We start from the raw sequence: 20,326 nt of genomic DNA on the forward strand, positions 1-20,326 counted from the left end.
AGTTGGGTTGGTTTTACTTAGCCTGCTATCGGTGGGAAGGTTGAGATGGTAATTAATAATCTTGATTAATTGAACCATATATCTTTCATTATCATCACACAATAGCGAAAGTATGGCAGATTAAATTCGGCCTAGTATGCATTGTTGATAGGGACTCATCAGTGACAAGTCTCAGTAGAGAGCCATCATACCGGGTAATACTACAGCATCAATAGCATCAGCAACCTAGTAGACAACAGTGATGTGTGGATATCAGTGATGTGTGGATATATTAAATCTTGTTATTATATAAAATTGTTGATGCATTCCACTAGTTAGTGGCTGATTACGAATTGATGATGAACAAATCAATCGATCTACCACTTCAAATTATCCTGATAATCTAATGCTATCTCCATGAGGCCCCAGGTGAGATTGTTGTGCATGACAATGTTTTGAAATTCCTCCATCTGATTGTAATTCTTCTTCACCAGCCACTGGTAGCAGTGGTTGGCTGCCTGGCCCGAACTATCAACGCAATCCGTTGTATTCAGCTTGCTAAAATACCCAACGTGCTTTCCCAATGGCTTCAACTCTGCAAAAATGTCACGGCACACAGGGAGCGTGCGGACCATAATCAGCGGAGCTGAAGCGTAATACACGCTCCGTCCAGTTGCGAACCTTGAGACCACCAAGGATGCTGTCCACTTTCAATGCCACCTCGTTGCTTCGTCGGTCAAGAAGATCTAAGGCCACAAGGACCAGATCACCATGGTCCTTCGCTACTTTGCTCCGGTTGTCTGAACGTAGCACCGATATGCAGGTCTCCTCATCAAAGTGTATTTTGGAGTTGCGGAGGAACATGTCTCTCGACAGGTTCTTGCAGGCATCCATCACTAGGTCTCCCTTGACCTCGGACTTGAGAATGATGTTTCCCTTGCCAGTACCATCATTCTCGCTGCTATTGCCACCATCTACATGGATGGTGGCAACAGCAACAAAGAAGAGCATGACTACAGGGATGATGGAGGCCATCGGCTGTGCTGCCATTGTTTTTCCATTAGGATTAGCTATATGGATTCTATATTAGAGTTAGGGATCGGACTACTATAGCAATCTATTTATAATGATCGATCAACTCATCGACATACTTTTGTTCAATAAACTGCTTCAAAGTATAGTGCTGCATGCATGTCATGGAATATTGAATTGGAGGATTATTAATTCTAGCATGCATGTTTACCTAGATATGTTGATGCATTGTTTAGGATTCCCACTAATTAATAGTAGTTGCATCACTGTCCATAGGTGCGTGTTAGCAGTTGTGCATTAATAGATTACACAAATAGACAAATGTGTATCCTAGTATGAGTTATATTTTTTTTGCTTTCACATATCATTAAACAGTCCATTGCAATAAATAGTGTTATTTTATTGTTTCATAGGTTGATTGCATTTGCGCATGACACGTGATTGGGGGAATCGCTAGCTAGATGAAATGAAATTTTTGTGACCAATACTAGTACTCCGGAACAATTTCCATGTTTTGGAAACAATTGGCACCTAATTTTGTATTTTTGTCTAGATAAAACATCTCTCATCTATCTCTCTCCATAAATCTATTACCAGATTATCGAATTTCCTTAAGTGCCATCTGATTTGATGAAAATGAAACCTTCATTGAGATTAGTCTAAGTGCAATTCAACAAGAGCATGAAGGGACACCAATCCTCTATGTTACAGATATATCATGGAAAGATTTATCTATTACTAATCATGTAGTAGTATCTATAGCTGCACATGTTGGATGTCCTGTAATTAATAACCAGTCCGCCTGCGCATTTTGTGATATTACTATATCTTGGAAGGTCTATTTAATTATTATTGGCGATATATGTGTTATTCTGCTTCTTGGATGTGTTGCACATAATAATGATGATGATGATGATGATGATGCAAAGGGCTTGCATCTGATTTCAACTATAAATGTGAAAGTTATGAGAGTCATACGTGCAATGTCAGTCAGTTGCTCAGTACCTTAATGATATGGTGTTATTATGAAATTAGGTACAAATTATGATATTATAAAATTGTAAAATTGGGTAGAAATTAAATTAGTTCAGTTCGTGTGCCAAAGAGTGTTGATTAATCCTTGTTTAGGTACAATGGCATTGCTAAGAGCTGGTCCAGCCATGATCCCTATCCATTTGTGGCACGTCATCTCTTTGCTTGGATCATTCTTATAATTAACTGTGTTTCATTTGTTGTTAACTTCAAAACACCTTTGTTTATATAGTTGATATATACTTATCTGTTTGCATGTGTATATGAAACGAACAAAACTCATTTCAAATTACCATTATACACATTGCAAAAAAAAAACGCTCTATAGAAACGGGCATCATTACGCTAAGGCGACAGGCATCGCGCCATCGCGTCCGTCACTTATACAGCATTACTAATGACTACTCAAAAGCGACGGCATCATTCATTTGTGTGTTAAAAAATATTTTCAGTGTGAATAAATTTTTTAAATTTTTTCTTTTTTCCCACCTCAATCGTGTCGCAAGTCGCGTGTATATGCGTGCGTGCGATTTTTCACACCATTTCCAGGATTCGAACCCACAACCTTAGCCTCGGGTGTAACCCCCCCAGCCACTACTAGGCTACACCATCACATGTGACTAGTAATAAGATATTTTCCCTTTATCATCATTTTCAAATGTCTTATGTAACTCATTTTACTGCTATAATGATCTCAAATGAAAATATTTTCATCTACAAAGTTATAGAATCTTTTTCAACTACAAAGTTATAGATCTGACTAGGAACTACAACTTTTATATATACCTTTTTCCCATCTGAGGTCATTTGAACATTTTGAAATTTTGAAATTCAAAACTTAAACTATGTATTTGGTGCCAAAACAACCTCAACTGAAAACAGTTTTAACTACAAAGTTGTACATCTAGTTGAGATATAAGACTTTTGTATAGACTATTTTTTAATAAAGACCATTTAATTTTTTCAAAAATTGTGTGTTCAATTATTATAAAAAGTCACAAAGATGATGTGCCTTGATGTTGCCCGTCAAGTCAAAGCTGACGGGTAACATCAAAGCCCGTCACCTATATGGGGATTTGATGTTGCCCGTCACCTATGTCATAGCAAAGGTGATGGGCAACGTTTTAGGGAGACCTTCAAGGGGTCAAAAGTGACGTGCATCATCTTCGCGTGTCACCCGTGCAATAGTGGTGACGCGCAGCAACAATGCACAAAGGTGACGCGTCACCTTAGGGTGTTTTTTACATAGTGATATTTTTTAAGAATACATGAGTCATTATTTGTGAACTGGTATGTGTTACTAATATATATAGACTTACCACCACAAACGTCTCACTATCAAGGGCACCTTACAATTGATTGAAAGTAATATCTTTCAATACTGAAACCGCGTCGTGGTCCTGGCCAGGGAGATGGGCCACGTAGGCCGGAAAACATCGGCCGTCGGATCGCGATCCGACGGCCAAAAATAGATAGGGACGTAAATTTTACAAAAAAAAAACAAAACCCCCGAGCTTTATTAAAATGAACACGGAGTCCATCAATTTAATGGAAAACTCCTCGGACTTTGTGGAGCCTTACTTTACAAAAAAACCCTGAACTTTTAGTAATCATGTAGTACTCCGTGAATTTTATAAAAAAAAACCCTGGACTTTGTTAAAATGATTCTGAAGTCCATCAATTTTATGAAAAACCCCTTGAACTTTTCAGTAATCGACCGGTACTCCGTCGACGCCAAATTTACCAAATAACCCACGCAGTCTACCAATTTTACGAAAATTCCCCCGGACTTTTTGCAGTTCAATTTTTTAAAATAAACCTGAACTGGAGGGCATATTTCTGCGCGGCAATGCCACGCAATGTTCTAGTTAGCTTACTGAAAATAGGAACATGTGAAGTGTAAGACTTCAGTGAGCTAGACAGATTCCACCAAAAGGTAAGGATCTACACGACCGAGGATAGCAGCCCATCGTCGACCCAACACTACTACCTGTAGAACGCATGTGGTTCTAGAGGTCCAAAGCTACCACTACCTGTTTGAAAACTGGTTCTATTGTTGAATAAAAAATAAAAAATATATGTAGCCACTGCTTGTGTACTAGCGCTGGCTGCTGCGCCACCACCTGCGCCCACCTGCCAGCACTAGCCGCCGCGCGGGGCTGCTTTCAGCCGTGCTGAGCCGCTCGCACTGGCTACGCTGAGACGCGAACACCAACCACATTGGGCCACTGTGACTTGCCGCACGCCCACAAGGCCACTGTGCCGATGAGGATGGGCAGCGGCGGGCAGTGGCGAAGCCAGCCCGAGAATTCACCTAGGGCGGACTCATACTCTAAAATTTTTGCTACTAACGATAGCTTGCATGTTTTGAGCAAAAATGGTAGAACAACCAACAAGAATCAAGATGTTACCTTTTAATAATGGAAGTATCAATAATAGATGTTTCAATAGACAAATGGAGTCACATGATATTCACGTCATCAATATAACCATGCTAGAAACTGTGATTAGACACATATTTTCTCTACTGTTAGCCTACACATGTCACATGATATTGTAAACTAAAAAATGAAGATTTAACGAACAGCAGCAAGCAGTCCTCTATCATCAGCTTGAAAAAGGCATAAAACATGACTTGATCCAGTATTTTCCCTTGCAATTAAAATTGCTAAAGCAATCTCAAGCTCAATCAACTATGCAATCTAACAACCAATCAATTTGAAGTGAATCAAGGATTGCTCACCTGCGTTGCCGGCTTGCCGCTGCTCCTTCCTGAATCTGCTGTCGGCTGCTCTGCGCGGGCGGGGAAAGGCCGGCCGGAGGCGGGCTGCTGCCCTAGCCCTGCTGCCCTGCGCCCCTGCAGGCAGATCCCCGCGGCGGCGGGCGACCGGGGGCTGCGGCCGGGGCCCGGGGGCGCGAGCGCCGAGCGGTGGAGGGGGGAGCCGGGGAGGAGCGGAGGGCGCGGCCTGGCCCTGCTGCCCTGCGCGGCTGCGCCCCTGCAGGCAGATCCCCGCGGGCCGCGGCGGCGGGCGACCGGGGGCGGCGGCCGGGGCCCGGGGGCGCGAGCGCCGAGCGGTGGAGGGGGGAGCCGGGGAGGAGCGGAGGGCGCGGCCTGGCCCTGCTGCCCTGCGCGGCTGCGCCCCTGCAGGCAGATCCCCGCGGCGGCGGGCGACCGGGGGCTGCGGCCGGGGCCCGGGGGCGGCGACCGGGGCACGGGGGCGCGAGCGCCGAGCGGTGGAGGGGGGGAGCCGGGAGGAGCGGAGGGCGCGGGGTTCAGGCGCTGAGCGGCGGCGGCTCGATGCGGGTGGGTGTTGGAAGAGGACGCCCGCGTTTTTTTGGGCCGTAGGGCGCAAGCTGCAGCCCACCAGGCACCAGGCCAGCGGCCCACGCTCGCCAGGTCGCCCCCAATCTCAGGCTGACGGACGAAAGCCGTTCTTCTCCGTCGGAGGGCGCCGCCGCTCCGCCATGGGACCTCGCCGGAGCTGCGGACTACCTGTATGATGTGGAGTTCGCCCACAGGGACCTAGGGCGGCCGCCCTTGCTCGCCCTAGTGGTGGCTCCGCCCCTGGCGGCGGGAGGAGGAGGAGTGGCAGGAGGTAGGGTGGATATCGTGGAGGGGTTGCAGGTGTGGAGAGGAGAAGGTGGAGGAGCAGCGAGAGGTGGTGCCTTATTGCAACATTCTAAAACACACTTATGTTCTAATCCTCAAAGATATTTTGTACCAATGTAGCGACCACTTTCTTTGCTTTGTAATTTTCCTGAAGGACAGTAGAGTGGTAATCCACGACTCGGCCAACATGGATATGAAGGGTTACATCGAAACAGAAGAAATTATACAATGGTGCGTAATGGATTAACATATTTCATGCAGCCCATATATATAAGTAACTTCCATCTTTAACACAGCGAAATAGAAGAAATTATACAACGGTCCAAGACTTTATAGATAATTCTCACAAATACACATGCACATTTTTTGACACCTTAAGAAAGTCCAACACCAAAGTGAAATATTGCAAGAAACGTATGTCTGTAATGTCATACGTCACCTATGCCGCTTCATTCACCACAAAGTGTTACAAGGTGGTGATATACTTCTATGAACAAGATTATTACGCGGATGATTTGGAGTGTGCGTTGCTATTCAATTGGGTAGTACAGGGATGGACATTCAAAGGAAAACATATCACTACACCAGATTCACTCATCACTGCCGGGTCATAACCCCCATCACTGCCGGTTCTTGACCCGGCACAGGGTTTTAGACAGTGATAGGAGGTCCTATCACTGCCAGTTAGGAAACCGGCAGTGATATCTTATCATTGCCATTTCAAAACTTTCGACGACACTAATTGAAATTGTTGACGCAAAAATCAACACACTGTAATCTGAGGGTAAGTGTTCGCCAAGCTCTAAAAAGTCAACTAAACGTGCCAGTCAATTTGACCTAAAATTGACAAGGGAGAAAATATAGTCAAATTCGAGAGCGTATCGGCTGGGATTCCGAATGTCTCTCACACTGGCGTATCGGCAGAATTTGCTGATACAGAATACGGTGAAAAGATATTAAATGCAAGCGCATAGGAGAACAACCAGACTCTGAGTGCATCATGGTTGCCCGCTTCTCTCAATTGTAGAAGGAACCTGTTCACATGTTCCATTGTAGAAACTTCCCCCTGCCCTGAGAACTTTGTGAAATCAGGCATCTTGTACTTGTGTGCGAGAGGAATCTGATTAGAAGCCGGAGGATAGGGAGTCTTGTACATAACAGACTGTTGCTTTGGTCTAAAGCCAAACTGCTCCCTCATCACTTCAGTTATTTTTGAACTCCAATCAACTTGCTGATCAACTGCTAGCATCTGCTGAGGAGAAGCCATGTTCGCTACGTTGGCCATCATTGCAAGCTATTGTGGCGTATGCAGCATCGGCTGACCAGCCGATTGCATCTGTTGTGCTTGCTAGGGCACCCGATTGAGTGTCTGTTGAGTCATCATCGGCTGTGAAACTGATGGACTAGCCGACTGTTGATCAGTAGATTTCATGTACGGTATACTGGCACAACGTATCTATCCAGTTGCCTGATTGTGGAAAACCCAATAAACTCCCTTCTGGTGAGGAGATTGTGAAATCAATACTTCTGAAGGAGACTGGGGCTGAAGCAGGATAGCAAGACGCTACTGTGGGACCATCGGCGGTGGTGCTGATGCATCCTGCTGAGTACCCATCAGCTGGGTGGCCGATGGATCAGGCTGAGAAATCATCGGCTGAGAAGCCGATGCAGTAAACTGTCCTTTGACTGGTGTGGTAAAGAAATATGGATGCATACCATACCCAGTCGTTGGATCCCATCTTTTGAGGAATCCAGATGCAGATCCACCCTGTATAGTTGTAGGAATAGGCGAAGTGGTCGTGTAGACAGGGACTGTTGTAGCCGCAGATGCTATAGCAGTAGTCTGTGGTGGCACCTGACTGTTGCTCGTTCCTGCCTGGCTATTTTGAGCCGACAGAGCTGCTGCCATAGACACTTCCAAGGGGACATATTGCATCTGATCTGGCTGTATATAGCAAGGACCCATACACCCGGAAAACGTGCCTTCAGCAAAAGTCTTGACCACTGCGTTGTGCACCGTGTTGCCCATGACTGTTGCACTTTTGATGAAAGCCTGTCCTACAGCTTGGCCAACTGCATCTATCATCTTGTTTTCATGTTGAGTCTCTGTCAATGGCTGGAAAGATGGAAGATCAAATTTCTTGATCACCTCGCCAGATCTGGTGACGCTGTATGACTTGAAGTATTCACGTTTAAACTTCTCCACCAGCTCTTCATATTCCTTCTTTTGTTCTTCTTTGAGCTTGTCTTCAGGAACAGGAATCTGGTTTTCTTCACTGACCACAGATTTATCAGTAATGTCCACCATGTTGAAGCTTCCGGTCCCACTGGGCGTGCCAAAAGATGTGTTGACGCAAAAATCAACACACTGGAATCAGAGGGCAAGTGTTCGCCAAGTTCCGGAAAGTCAACCAAGCGTGCCAGACAATTTGATCTGAAATTGACAAGGGAGAAAATATAGTCAAATTCGAGGGCGTATCGGCTGGGATTCCGAATGTCTCTCACACTGGTGTATCGGCAGTCTTTGCCAATACAGAAGACGGCGAAAAGATTATAAATGCAAGCGCATAGTGAACAAGCGCGTCAGCAGAATCAGCCGATGCACTAAACGACAAAACCGGCTTGAGATAGCCGATTACGCGTTTACAACAAGATCTAAGCTACGAATGTGTAACTCAGATGATATAAACTAAGAACAAATCTAAACCGGCTCTTGAGATAACAAAGTTGTTACTGCAAAACCTAAAGCCGATCTGATAATGGCCAAAAAGCATAGGAAAACATACAAATCTAGCCGATATCGATAATTGATAAATAAATCTAGACGAGACGACAGCGATACGCCCGGAAGTCAAAGCCTAGATAAACTCGATAACTTTTGAATAGATTTGAACGAAACCATAGCGATGCGTCCGGTAGCTAAAGCTCAAATATACTCGGTAAAACAAAAACTCACCAGCAAACCAAGCCACTCGAATGTGATACGTCCTTGGTCAACTTGAAAGAACTCGTCAAAAAAAGAAAAAAAAGGCTAAGTCACCGAAAAAGTGCTAAGGAATTGTAAATTATTGTTGTTTGGATGTGTATCAAGTTTTTCCGGTCCCTTACAACTGATATATATAGCCTAGCGCTATCGAGTCCTAGCCGGTCACGGTAAACATTACTTGACTAAAATGAAAGGACTCTCTAAAGATAAACTACTTTAAATATTACAACTGAATCATCAAGATTTTCGTAGAGTTCGGGTCCTCTTCTCCTTTCCTGACTTCATCGGCAACTCTCCATCGGCCGAGCACTAGGGCTAGCGGATCAGCATCTTCCAAGTATATTCTCCTGGTCCATCGGACGGACTCCATCAGCTGATTCTAGTACTGTGCATCTTTCGGCTTCTTCCAAATCAGCCACCTTCTCTTCATTAAAATCACCCTTCTTGACACGTGTCAAAAAACAGTGTCAATAGAAATAAAAAAAAAGAAAAAAAAAGATTTGGAATTACTTTGGAGACCCCCACCGCACTTTCAAATATCATATATGACTAGCACTTGCGTAAAGAACCCATGACCTGAGGTCTCGCATGACCCCTCCCCGCCACCAGGCTGCAACTTCACTTATGACTAGAGGTGAGATAGGTTCCTTTTAACATAACTTTCAAATATCATATATGACCCATTTCATAGCCATAACAACCATAAATTAAAAACTTTTCAACTACAAAGTTGTAGATCTGGTTGAGATCTACAACTTTTGTATAGCTTATTTTTTTCATCAGATGTCATTTCAAAGTTTTGAAATTTGAAATGCAAATATCATTACCAAAATGATCTCAAACGAAAATCTTGCCAACTACAAAGTTGTAGATCTGGTCGAGATCTACAACTTCTATATAGACTATTTTTTTCATCCAAGATCATTTTAAAGATTCAAAAAATTTGTGGGTTTGAAATGTCTCATTCAACACATCACTGCCGGTTACTAACAATAACCGGCAATGAATAGTCATCTATCACTGTCGGTTTATGTTAATAACCGGCAGTGATAGATCACTGCTAGTTATTGTTAAGAACTGGCAGTGATGATGCATCACTGCCCGGTGATAAAAACATTAACTATCACTATCGGTTATTCACTGCCGGTTCTTGTTAATAACCGGCAGTGATACCTTCATCACTATCAGAATTAGATAACCGGCAGTGATGAGCTGGCATGGATAGCCATATCTGTAGTAATGTATGAAACATCAATTTTCAGTTTATTTGTTTTGATAGCAGTTAAATTCACTTGTGATTGTGATCCTATCTGTTGTGTGTACGTCTTTGTACAAGCTAAGGCTGACTGCACCGCGCACCTAGGGAAACCACCCGCACCGCACATCTGTATGACCACTTCTACCGTTCAGGACTTCAGGTCCCTACAGGGAACCTCCACAGGCACAGGCTGCATGGACCAACGCTATCCGCCTCCACAGCTCCACCTCGACGCCTTCACACCCACCCGGCGCCTCCGATCCGCCATCCCCGCCGACCTCGGCAACCTCGGCGACCCCGCTATTCGCGCTCCGCCTCGACCTCCACGTCCCCGGCCGCCTTCACTCTCGGTGGCGCCTCCGCCTCCGCTCTCTCCCGCGCCCGCCTCCTCCTCCATTGCCCGCTCCGCTGCACCACCGCCTCCGCTGTGGACCCCGCCCTGCCGCGCTGATTGCCCCAGTGCAAGGAGGACGGCGAGGAGGCCGACGAAGAGGACAGCGAGGAAGGCGCTGGCGTACCCGGCGGTGGTTGGTTTCAAGCATAGATGAGCAGAAGGCCCGAGGCCCGGTAGCCCGGCCCAAGCACGGGCGACCCGGCACGGCCCAAGCACGGCACGGGCCCGAAGACACCGGGCTCGGGCTAGGCACGGCACGGGTCCCGGGCCGGGCTTGGGCCGCTAGGCAGGCCCGTCGGGTGGCACGGCACGGCCCGCAATTAGTGGAAGGCACGGTAGAGGCCCGTTAGCTTATATATAACTATAATTATATATTTATATATGAACTTATAATTTGTCATTTGTCAATAAGTTAACTTATAGGTGTAACTTATGTGTTTTTTTAATATTTATGAACTTAATAATATTTGAGAAATAATATTTAGCTTATACGATTCTTTAAACATTTGTGAAATTGATATCTTCATATGTTTATGGGCTATTTGGGCCAGCCCGGCACGCCATTTTGGTCGAGCCATTTGGGCCGGGCCGGCACGAAAATAGGCCCATGGGTCGGGCCTGGGCCGTCGGCCAAGCACGAAGCCCGGGGCAGCCCGGCACGGTGGCACGACGGGCCAAACTTGGCCCGGCACGATCGAGCCGGGCCTGGCCCGAGCCCGGGCCGGGCCGGGCCGGGCGGCCCGTTTGCTCATCTATGGTTTCAAGATACAGATAGAGGTCTCCGCACGGCAGCAGTTGTCCACCGCCGACCTGTATCCATTATTTGTTGGCACCGGTGGGCCCCATCCCTTTACCGATTGGGTTAGCGTGGCAGCGGTGCGGTCAGCCTAAGGACTGCACTATTGAGCTATTGATATCTTGGTGCACTGGGCGCTGCCGAAAACCACATTGGAGACACTGATAGGCAAAGAAAAAGTGTTTTGATCAAGTCAAGGTGGGAAAATGTGAACCACTTTACTGAACCTTCGCCGGTAAGTTAGTTTCGTTCTCCAGTCGTCCCATCGTCATCACCTGCCCTCAGGGCTGAGTCAATCATGTGCAGAGGCATCATCATCCATCAGCTTCTTCTTTCTCCGATTCACCGTGTGGAAGCTACCTGGTGCTTTGGTATCGGCTTGTAATAAATCCCCAATCTTCCTCGATTCCAACTATGCTTGTATATAATCTCCCGAGCTAACCTGCAGGCGTGCCAAAGTGGCCATCGCGAATAGGAATTACAAAGATCCCTCTCATGAGTCCATCACTCCTCGTGATCTGCTTCTTCTTCTTCTTCTCCACCCACGTACCTCGCGCTTCATCGCTCTCCTTCCACCTCAACTTCTCGGAGCCGACGTCTGCCTGCGGCGTCCAGATCAACTGCACGAAAGCGTACATCGCAAATGGCATGCTTGAGCTGACAGGGAACGACATCGATCGGGGCACCATCGACAACATCGGCCGGGCCACGTACGCCAAGCCGGTGCCACTCTGGCGTGCCGGCGGTGGCGGTGCCATGCTGCTGGCAAGCTTTACCACGTCCTTCACTTTCAGGATCACGCCGGACCCGAGGCAGCCCAACACCGGAGACGGGATGGCCTTCTTCCTCACGCCCTACGCGTCGGCAACCGAGATCCCGCCGGGGAGCGGCGGCGGGAACCTCGGCCTTCTCGCGGGCAGCAACTGGACCGGGGACAGCCGGTTCGTGTTCGTCGCCGTCGAGTTCGACACCTGGTCCAACGGTCTGCCTGCTGACATCAACGGCGACCATATGGGCATCGACAACTCCTCCATCGTCTCCATGGCGTCCACCAGCACGTCATCTCCGGCGGGGAACCTGACGTCCAATATCGACATGACCGCCACGGTCAGTTACCACAACGGGTCCAAACTGTTAGCTGCGGATCTACAGATCAACGGCAGTTGGTACCATGTCAACGCGACCATCGATCTGAGCAGCTACCTGCCAGAGGAAGTCGCCGTGGGCTTCTCGGCGTCCACAGGCCTGTCCGCCGAGCTGCACCGGGTGCTGACCTGGTCGTTCAGTTCAACGCTCGCACCGAAGGAGAGCACGGCAACGACGACGACAGCAACCTCCAAGCAGCTTCCCAAGAAATTGCGAATACTTTTGTCCGTTCTCGTGCCGATCCTATTCCTGTCGCTGTGCGCCGCCGCCGGGACCTACTTCCTTGTGCGGCGGCGACGCCAAGAAGAAGGTGGTAGCAGCGACTCGGAAGAACAGTTTGACAGAGCGGAGCTCGAAAGAGGGGTGGCCGCTGGTGGCCCCAGGCGATACACGTACGGCGAGCTGGCCAGCACCACCGACAATTTCGCCGAGGAGAAGAAGCTCGGTCGTGGCGGCTTCGGGAGCGTCTACCTGGGCCGGCTCGCCGTTGCCGGGCAAGAACGTGGCGTGGCGATAAAGATGTTCTCGTCGGAGTCGTCAGCGCAGGGGAGGAGGGAGTTCGAGGCTGAGGTGAGGATCATAAGCCGGCTGAAGCACCGCAACCTTGTGCAGCTGTTGGGCTGGTGCGACAGTCGCCACGGTCTCATGCTGGTCTACGAGCTGGTGGCCCAAGGCAGCCTCGACAGGCATCTCTACAGCCGGGATAGGTTCTTGACATGGCCACAAAGGTAGCGTACATAAACCCAGCTAATATAACCGCTTTAATCTTGCATCTCCAATAGTCTATCTCTTATTGGGCAAGCCCGATAACCCTCTCCCCTTCACCGGAGCTCCCCTGCGCGGCAAGTGTCCTGGAGAAGCTAGTACGTCGCTGTGCCTAGTCCAGGAGCCCCTCGTGCGCCCAACTGCCCCCTTCTCCACCGAATCCCTCCACCGCCTCCACGGCGCCCTTATCCCCCCCTCCCCGCGCGCCCTGGCAAGGTGAGAGGGGCTAGGGTTTCGCCCGACTCAGCCTCGCCCCGATGGGAGATGGGTTGGGAGGAGGGAAGGCAGAAGGAGCTAGAGAGGCGATGATGGGTGGCGCGCCATTGCGACAGGCGCGGTCGAGCGGAGGACGCTGGGCAGAGGAGCACGCGCTCGTCCTCCGCCGTCATTCCACTGGCCGCGGCGGCTTGGAGGCGTGGGCGCCGGTGGTGGCGTAGGATGCGGAGGCGGAGGTGGGAGGCGGCGGCGTGGGAGGCGGCGGCGTGTATACGGAACGAGACGGGAGATGAGGGAGGGGATTTTTAGGGTTTGGATGGGCCGCTAATGCGCTGGGCTGAGCGTGTTTTCATATTTTTTTATCCTTTTTTCTCTTTTCATTTCCTTTCAATTTTTCCTCTTTTCTTTTCATTTCTTTCTCTCATTTTCATTCCAGACGTTCCGGCGCAACGGAGTGCGCATCCCGACCTAGTTACTAGTAATCAGTCCTAGCTAGCAGCTTAATTTTACTTCACTTGCAGGTACCAGATCGTCCTTGGCTTGGGCTCGGCGTTGCGGTATCTCCACAGGGAGTGGGAGCAGTGCATCGTTCACGGCGACATAAAGCCGAGCAACATCATGCTGGACGAGTCACACGGAGCCAAGCTAGGGGACTTCGGTCTGGCACGGCTGGTCGACCACGGCGCCGGCTGGCAGACCACCAAGGCAGTCCTCGGCACCGCGGGGTACATCGATCCCGAGTTCGTCAACACGCGCCGCCCGAGCACCTACTCGGACGTCTACAGCTTCGGCATCGTCCTGCTCGAGATCGTCTGCAACCGGCCTCCGGTTGTCGTGCAGCAGGAGGAAGAACCGGCCTTCGTGCTGCTGAAATGGGTGTGGGGCCTTTACGGCCAGAATGCCACTCTTGACGCTGCAGACGAGCGGCTGAGGGGTGGCGATGAGCTCGACGAGCTGTGTATGGAGCGGGTGCTGGTGGTCGGCCTCTGGTGCGCGCATCCTGACCCCAGTGAGCGCCCATCCATCGAGCAAGCTATGCACGTTCTGCAGTCCGAGGACAGGAGGCTTCCGGCCCTCTCGCCGCACATGTACAAGACAATGTTGGACAATGTTCCCATGCCGACACGGGCATATGGCGCTTTCTCCATCGATGCCTACAGCAGTACATATTCGGCAACCACCGGCAACACCACCAACACTTCTTCCCAGTCATCGTCGTCAGCTTTGCTAAGAAATTCACATGATTTACCTTGACTTTCTACATTATATTCTTTCTTGTAATTAGTTAAAGTAGGCATATAGTCCGCGGCTAGTATTGAAAATTCAAAAATTTACATGTCGTTGTATCCTTACTTAATGGTTATACTATTTTTTTACCATACATCATCATGTTCATTATCGTAAATTATATCTTATTGTTGATTAAAACAATTCAACTATGATCTACCTATAATAACAATTTGATTTGTTGATATTTAATAATATTATGTAGATAATTATTCTTATTTTCATTTTATTTTGATTGATTGTTGTTAGCTTTAGTTTTTATTAATAGTATATATTTGTAACTGATACATAGCTAAATGGTATTTTATATTTAATTTTTCATAATGGCATTGGTGGGTAACTTTTAATTAGGCACAGGGGTATTTTAGGCTAATTTTTATCGTAATGACAGTGGTGGGTAATTTTTATTTTTCTATTTTCCTTCGATTAATGTGAGAATTTTTAGACTTTGAGAGCGAACGTGAAGACTCCGTTTGTTGACCAATAATAAGATAACTAGCAAGGTGCCCTGCGCAATTTGCGCGGATAACAAGTTTTTCCTCTAAACTTTTAGATTTTTTTACAATAGAAAAGTTGAATGTAAATAGTTTTGTTTAGTTGTATCCTTGTGATTGTTTGTTCTAATGATCATGGTCCAAACACACAGGTACATCATTATTTTTTATTATATTTTGTGGTGTGTTTTTGGATTATAATTTAGAAAAATGAATGCTTTATATAGAAATACATCTTTTGGGTATTTACTGGAGTAACTAAATATTTATATATTTTATTTTGACAACAATATTACTTTTAAAAAATACTTGTGATGTATGATTTTTCTTGAATGTTCTAGTTATGATGCATGATAAATAAATTACTCCAAAATTTGTAGAAGAAGATTTTGGTAAGTGGTTTAGTCTAGATACCAATAAAAGTATAATATAATTTCTTTTCATTATCCTCCAATCACCCGTTGATATAGCCTCATAATGCATGCTCTCATATTATTTTAGGTATAGTTATCTCCATAATGATTCCAAAAACCTTTGCCCGCTATACTATGGTAACCGAAGATGCATCACTGATGGTGCACGCTATTACTTTTGAACACTACATTTGGCTTGCTATCAACGTGCGTGCATCTCAAACATCAATTTTCAAGTTGCTTTGTTCTACATCTCGCTTCATCGCTCCATAATGGTTTTATCATCTATCGTGCCTTCTTCTCTTATAAATATTTTTAGCTCTGGGTCATCATCAAATGACAATATTACATAGCAAAACATCACTATCTCAGTTTTTCTTGGTGTCACTAGTGACGATCGTCATGCTTTGGTAATAGAGACAATGCAATCCATGTTAGAGCAATCATCAACTTGGTGATAGGGCTAATATTATGTCGTGGCTATGATATCAATGCACCACCATGCAGTCATCACTATGCTTCTAATTTTGTTAGGCTAGTTATCTATGTGTTTTTCATGTTTAGAGACTCTCATCCGCTCATCATTCTCCATATCAAAATCACTTCTTAGCAACTTTTCTATCTTCCAATTATGTAGAATATGCTACTATTCGGCTAAGGTTCTTCGTGGCTAACTCATAAATTTTTTCTTTTTTTAGTTAATATGGTAATTTTTAAATCGTCGTGGCGAATGTGATGGCTTCTTTTAACACTTTGTTTAAAATTCATATACAAATTAACTACTAAGTTTATTAATTGAAATTCTAAATTTAGCTATTTATTAATTAATTGAACATGAAATGTTTGAGAACTTGTAGTCCCGTTTATAATTCAAATTTAGGATTTATTATTTGCATTTGACCTAAACTATTTATTTAGTGATTCTTAATCATTATACAAACTAACTACTAATTGTTTTCTATATTTTAATTCTTGCACTTATATATTTATTAGTTATATTCGATAAGGACCCTTTGGTGAACTGCTAATTTTCTTATATATTTAATTTTAAATTTAGTGATTTTGCTAATAGTAACTCTTTTATATCAAGTGCTAATGCTAATAATTCTAATTTTATTATTTTTATAATTATTATTGTATATATTTAATAATTGTATCCGACATGAACTCTTTGGTTAATTCCTAATTTCCTTATATTCTTCTAATTCCAAATTTATAGCCACGGGTAGCTAGTTTTTTTTGAATTATTTTTGTATTTTTATCTTAATAGAAAAGATATATTTGCTATTTTATTTACCTATCTTTCTCCCTCGTTTAATATTACATGTACCTTTCTATGTATAGAAGTTTATATCAATCATTTATTTCTATACCACGTTTGCATATTTTAATACTTTAATATGCAAAATATCAATTTGAGAATCGTATTTAATATTGGGTCACGTTGAATAGATGTTTGACCTCGATTTGTACCTTGCAATATTTTATTATTCTTTAGCAAAAAGATCTCAAACCTAGTTGAATACCTAAGTAGCTTCTAGTAGACTTAGGTCTTGCTTATTATGGAAGCAAATTAAAAATAATGATAAAATATTTAGAAAAAGATTGGGCCTCTTTGCTGGCTTCGGTCAAAATATATTATTTTTTTATTCAATTTCACTTGTCCATACAAAACTTATATACATGTTATATTACTATATATCTATATATTAATTTTTATTCAGTGAAACCTATTGCTATTTCCCCATTTATGTAGATTTTTTATTTATTTTTAGCCCATCTGACTGATTGCATAATTGGTCAACTTCATACTTTTGTCAGCTCGGCGATGTATAGTTCCAGACATGTCTTCGCTGTTGTTTCTAACTCTTTTCTTTTGACTTTCATTTCCTTGAGCAATTTCGATTGATTTCTCCATCTTCCGCTTTTTTCTCCACACATTTGAAATCAATTAGTGTATTTCACCTCCGATGCACCTAACGGAGTAGTTCCTTGTTTAGTTCGACTCACTTGCTGAGTTTAGATTGTGTCTCTTGTTGTTTTTTCCTAAGCGAAGAGGAGAAACAACACCAACTGGATTGAATTATTTTGTTGTAGACTATCAACTTAGGGCTAGTTTGGCAGGACTTCGGCTATGGCTGAAACGACTCCGGTTGTAGCTCCGTTGATGGAGCAACTTCTCTAATGGAGATGGAGCTTGGAAAACGTTTGGTAAAACTACTTCTATTTTTTCATGAATACATGGAAGATGTTAAATATGCAAAGTGCTCCTAGCTTATGATTCCGTAAAAATAAATTTTATTATTCTCCTACAATTTATAATATGATTTTATAATAAAATAATTTTATATGAAGTAACATAGTAGTAATATAATAATAGAATAAGCCAAAAATTTATCTTTTCTTTTTCCCCCTCACTTTTGTCATTTTTTCTATCTTTCTTTTCTCTTCTCTCTTTTTCTAGTTTTTTATCCGATCTACTTTGCTCCTTCTTTATCTTTTACCCACACAAGTTATGTATAGATTATGGAATATGTAATATTTTAAAACACGGTATAAAGTCAAGACACTAATGGAAATATGGATTCTTATGCGAACTTTGTATTTGCTACGGGCTCTGTTTTGGTAATACGGACTTTGGGTAATTTAGAATATTGCATCTTCATTGAATTCAACATGAACTCTTCTAGTTAGTTTAGACCACGTTGTGTCTCCTTTAACACTATTACATTTGATAATAGATAAATAATTAATTATTATACTTAGAAAGGTTAATTTTTTCTTCATATTAATGGAAATTAACGCTTTGTCTACGCATCAAGAATATCACACGTGTGTATGGTTCAGCGTGGCGCATGGGGGGTATCGTGCTTTCGTCTATTATGGATACGGGCTCAACCACATTGGTGCCTTTCTATTCGTAATGCGCGCTGCTAGCTTCTTGCTATTTGAATAGTTCAACATATAGTTTTGCGCACTCCACAGCATCAGAGAACAAACCCGCTGAATGCCTAAGTTGAAATAACTTAATATGGTGCAGATCGATATATGTAGGGCGAATATTTGAACCACAATTCCATAGGCCCCAGTACTGGCATATGCAAGTCGTGCCTCTTATTTTTGTCGAATTGCTAGTCAGGCTGATCAGTTTCTGTACGCATAGCAAATAAAACAAATTAGGTTGTGTTTAGATGCTGAAAAAATTTAGATGAAATTCACTGTAGCAATTTTCAACCGAAAGTAGAAGGACAGAACCCTAATTAATCTATTAAGCCTAATTAATCTGTCATTAGAGGTTGTTTACTGTAGCATAATATTATCTAATCATAGTCCAATTAAACTTAAAAGATTCATCTCACAATTACACTCGGGGTTATGGAATGATTTTTATTAGTTATCCACATTTAATACTTCTAATTAGTGGTCAAACATTCGAAATTACTGCAGGTCCTAATTTTTTTTGGAATCTAAACATAGCCTTAGGATGGAAGCTGCAGCACTCAAATCGAGCTCCTCATCCGCGGGATCGAGTTGTTTCCTGCTTAAACGAAGTTCTCATGACTCAATTTAATTACTTCTTGTCCAAATTGATTTTTCTCATCTGCGGATTGCGGCCTAGCCAACCGTCCAACCCTATCGAGATCTTGTTCTTTATTGGATTGAACTTCTTTTCATCAATAATTATGTTGCTAATTCTTGGATTTATTTGCTTGCATCTATCTAGACCGGGTGTCTCATTATCTAAAATTGAGCTTGCATCTATTTAATAATGTGAGCGACGTAGAGGACAGGATGCATGGAGGTGCTGTACGTGTGTGATTAGGGAAGGGAAACATATAATCCATGTCCATGTTATCATATTCGGCATGAACTCTTTGGTCATGTCCTAATTTTTTTTAAATTCGAAAATAGCTATTCTAATTATATTTGATATGGACTCTTGAGTTGATCTAGACCGTTAAATCTTCATAAAATCTAACGGCGCAAATCTTCTCTTTTTTAGATTAACGTGAGAATTTATAAACTCTCTCGACGAACGTGGTGGCTTCTTTCGACTTATTTTAACCTTCTCTTATTAATATAATATAGATAGATAGATTCATAGCGATGTTGCAGTAATCCTTTCCTGGCCGGCTTTCCCTTATCTCTACAATCTCTAAAGTGAAAAGTTTTTGGTCAACGCTCTTTTGGTTTGGCCCACTCTTTTTTCGTTCGCTCTGCCGCCCAAGCAAGTCCGCGCGTAGCGCCGCAATCCACATGTCATAGGCACGGATCATCCGTTCGGCTCACTCCCTCTCTGCGCTCGTTGCCTTCTTTCCGTTCGCCCTTCCGTCAAGTCCGAGACCTGTCACTCCACTACCACACAGTACTAGGAGCCGAGGCCACACACCCCAAGGAGCCAGCCGCGTTGGAGCTGCCCATCGTGCTCCACGGCAGTCTGCTCCGACGGAAGCAGCTCATGGAGAGCCCAATCCTGGAGACTGAGATCAATTTGTAGGATCTCGATTCGATTGACTAGAGTCTAGAGATCGATTATTTGGCGCTGGTGCTCTTCTCTTGTAGTCTTGTGTCGAAGCTGTGATGTGCTGCAATGGCGAAGCAAGGTGAGGAGCGAGGAACCCGATTTTGCGTTGTCATTTCGGGCGTTGCACCTGCTGCAGGGCGTGCTATTCCTTTCACAAACGGCGGCAGCCACTAATTACCCCGCAGTGTGGCACGCTGTACCAAAAAGAACACAATCCATCCAAGCAAGACTATCCGTGAGCGAGGAATTCAGTCCAAGTCAAGATTGCCGTATTTTTGGTATTATGGCCCTTTATATAAAATAATTTCACGTTTAGACCTCAAGAATAAAATTGTGTTTTTGTATTTTGGCCCTTTATATATAACTCCATGACTCATGGCGCCGACCCTGGGG

At 44.5% G+C, this 20,326-nt stretch overlaps 1 protein-coding gene across 2 annotated transcripts; it reads left to right on the top strand.

Annotated features, from left to right (window-relative positions):
* The first annotated feature begins 11,065 nt into the window (after positions 1 to 11,065).
* On the top strand, positions 11,066 to 14,595 carry LOC120712418 (L-type lectin-domain containing receptor kinase IX.1-like). 2 transcript variants are annotated; one of them, XM_039998230.1, is made up of 3 exons: positions 11,066 to 11,458; positions 11,536 to 12,961; positions 13,736 to 14,595. In XM_039998230.1, the coding sequence occupies exons 1-3, from the start codon at positions 11,386 to 11,388 to the stop codon at positions 14,466 to 14,468; spliced, it is 2,232 nt and encodes a 743-aa protein (XP_039854164.1). In that variant the 5' UTR covers positions 11,066 to 11,385; the 3' UTR covers positions 14,469 to 14,595. The 2 variants fall into 2 exon arrangements, with proteins under 2 accessions (XP_039854164.1, XP_039854233.1); XM_039998299.1 differs by having other exon boundaries at positions 11,066 to 12,961.
* The last annotated feature ends 5,731 nt before the right edge of the window (positions 14,596 to 20,326 follow it).

Source organism: Panicum virgatum, chromosome 1K, assembly GCF_016808335.1.
Source record: "Panicum virgatum strain AP13 chromosome 1K, P.virgatum_v5, whole genome shotgun sequence".
NCBI classification, from domain to species: Eukaryota; Viridiplantae; Streptophyta; class Magnoliopsida; order Poales; family Poaceae; genus Panicum; species Panicum virgatum.

Excerpts from the sequence above, each read along its gene's own strand:
- LOC120712418 (XM_039998230.1), top strand. The coding sequence starts at position 11,386 with ATGTGCAGAGGCATCATCATCCATCAGCTTCTTCTTTCTCCGATTCAC. Across the intron at positions 11,459-11,535 it reads GGAAGCTACCTGGTGCTTTG|GCGTGCCAAAGTGGCCATCG; the intron begins GTATCGGCTTGT and ends GCTAACCTGCAG. Across the intron at positions 12,962-13,735 it reads TTCTTGACATGGCCACAAAG|GTACCAGATCGTCCTTGGCT; the intron begins GTAGCGTACATA and ends CTTCACTTGCAG.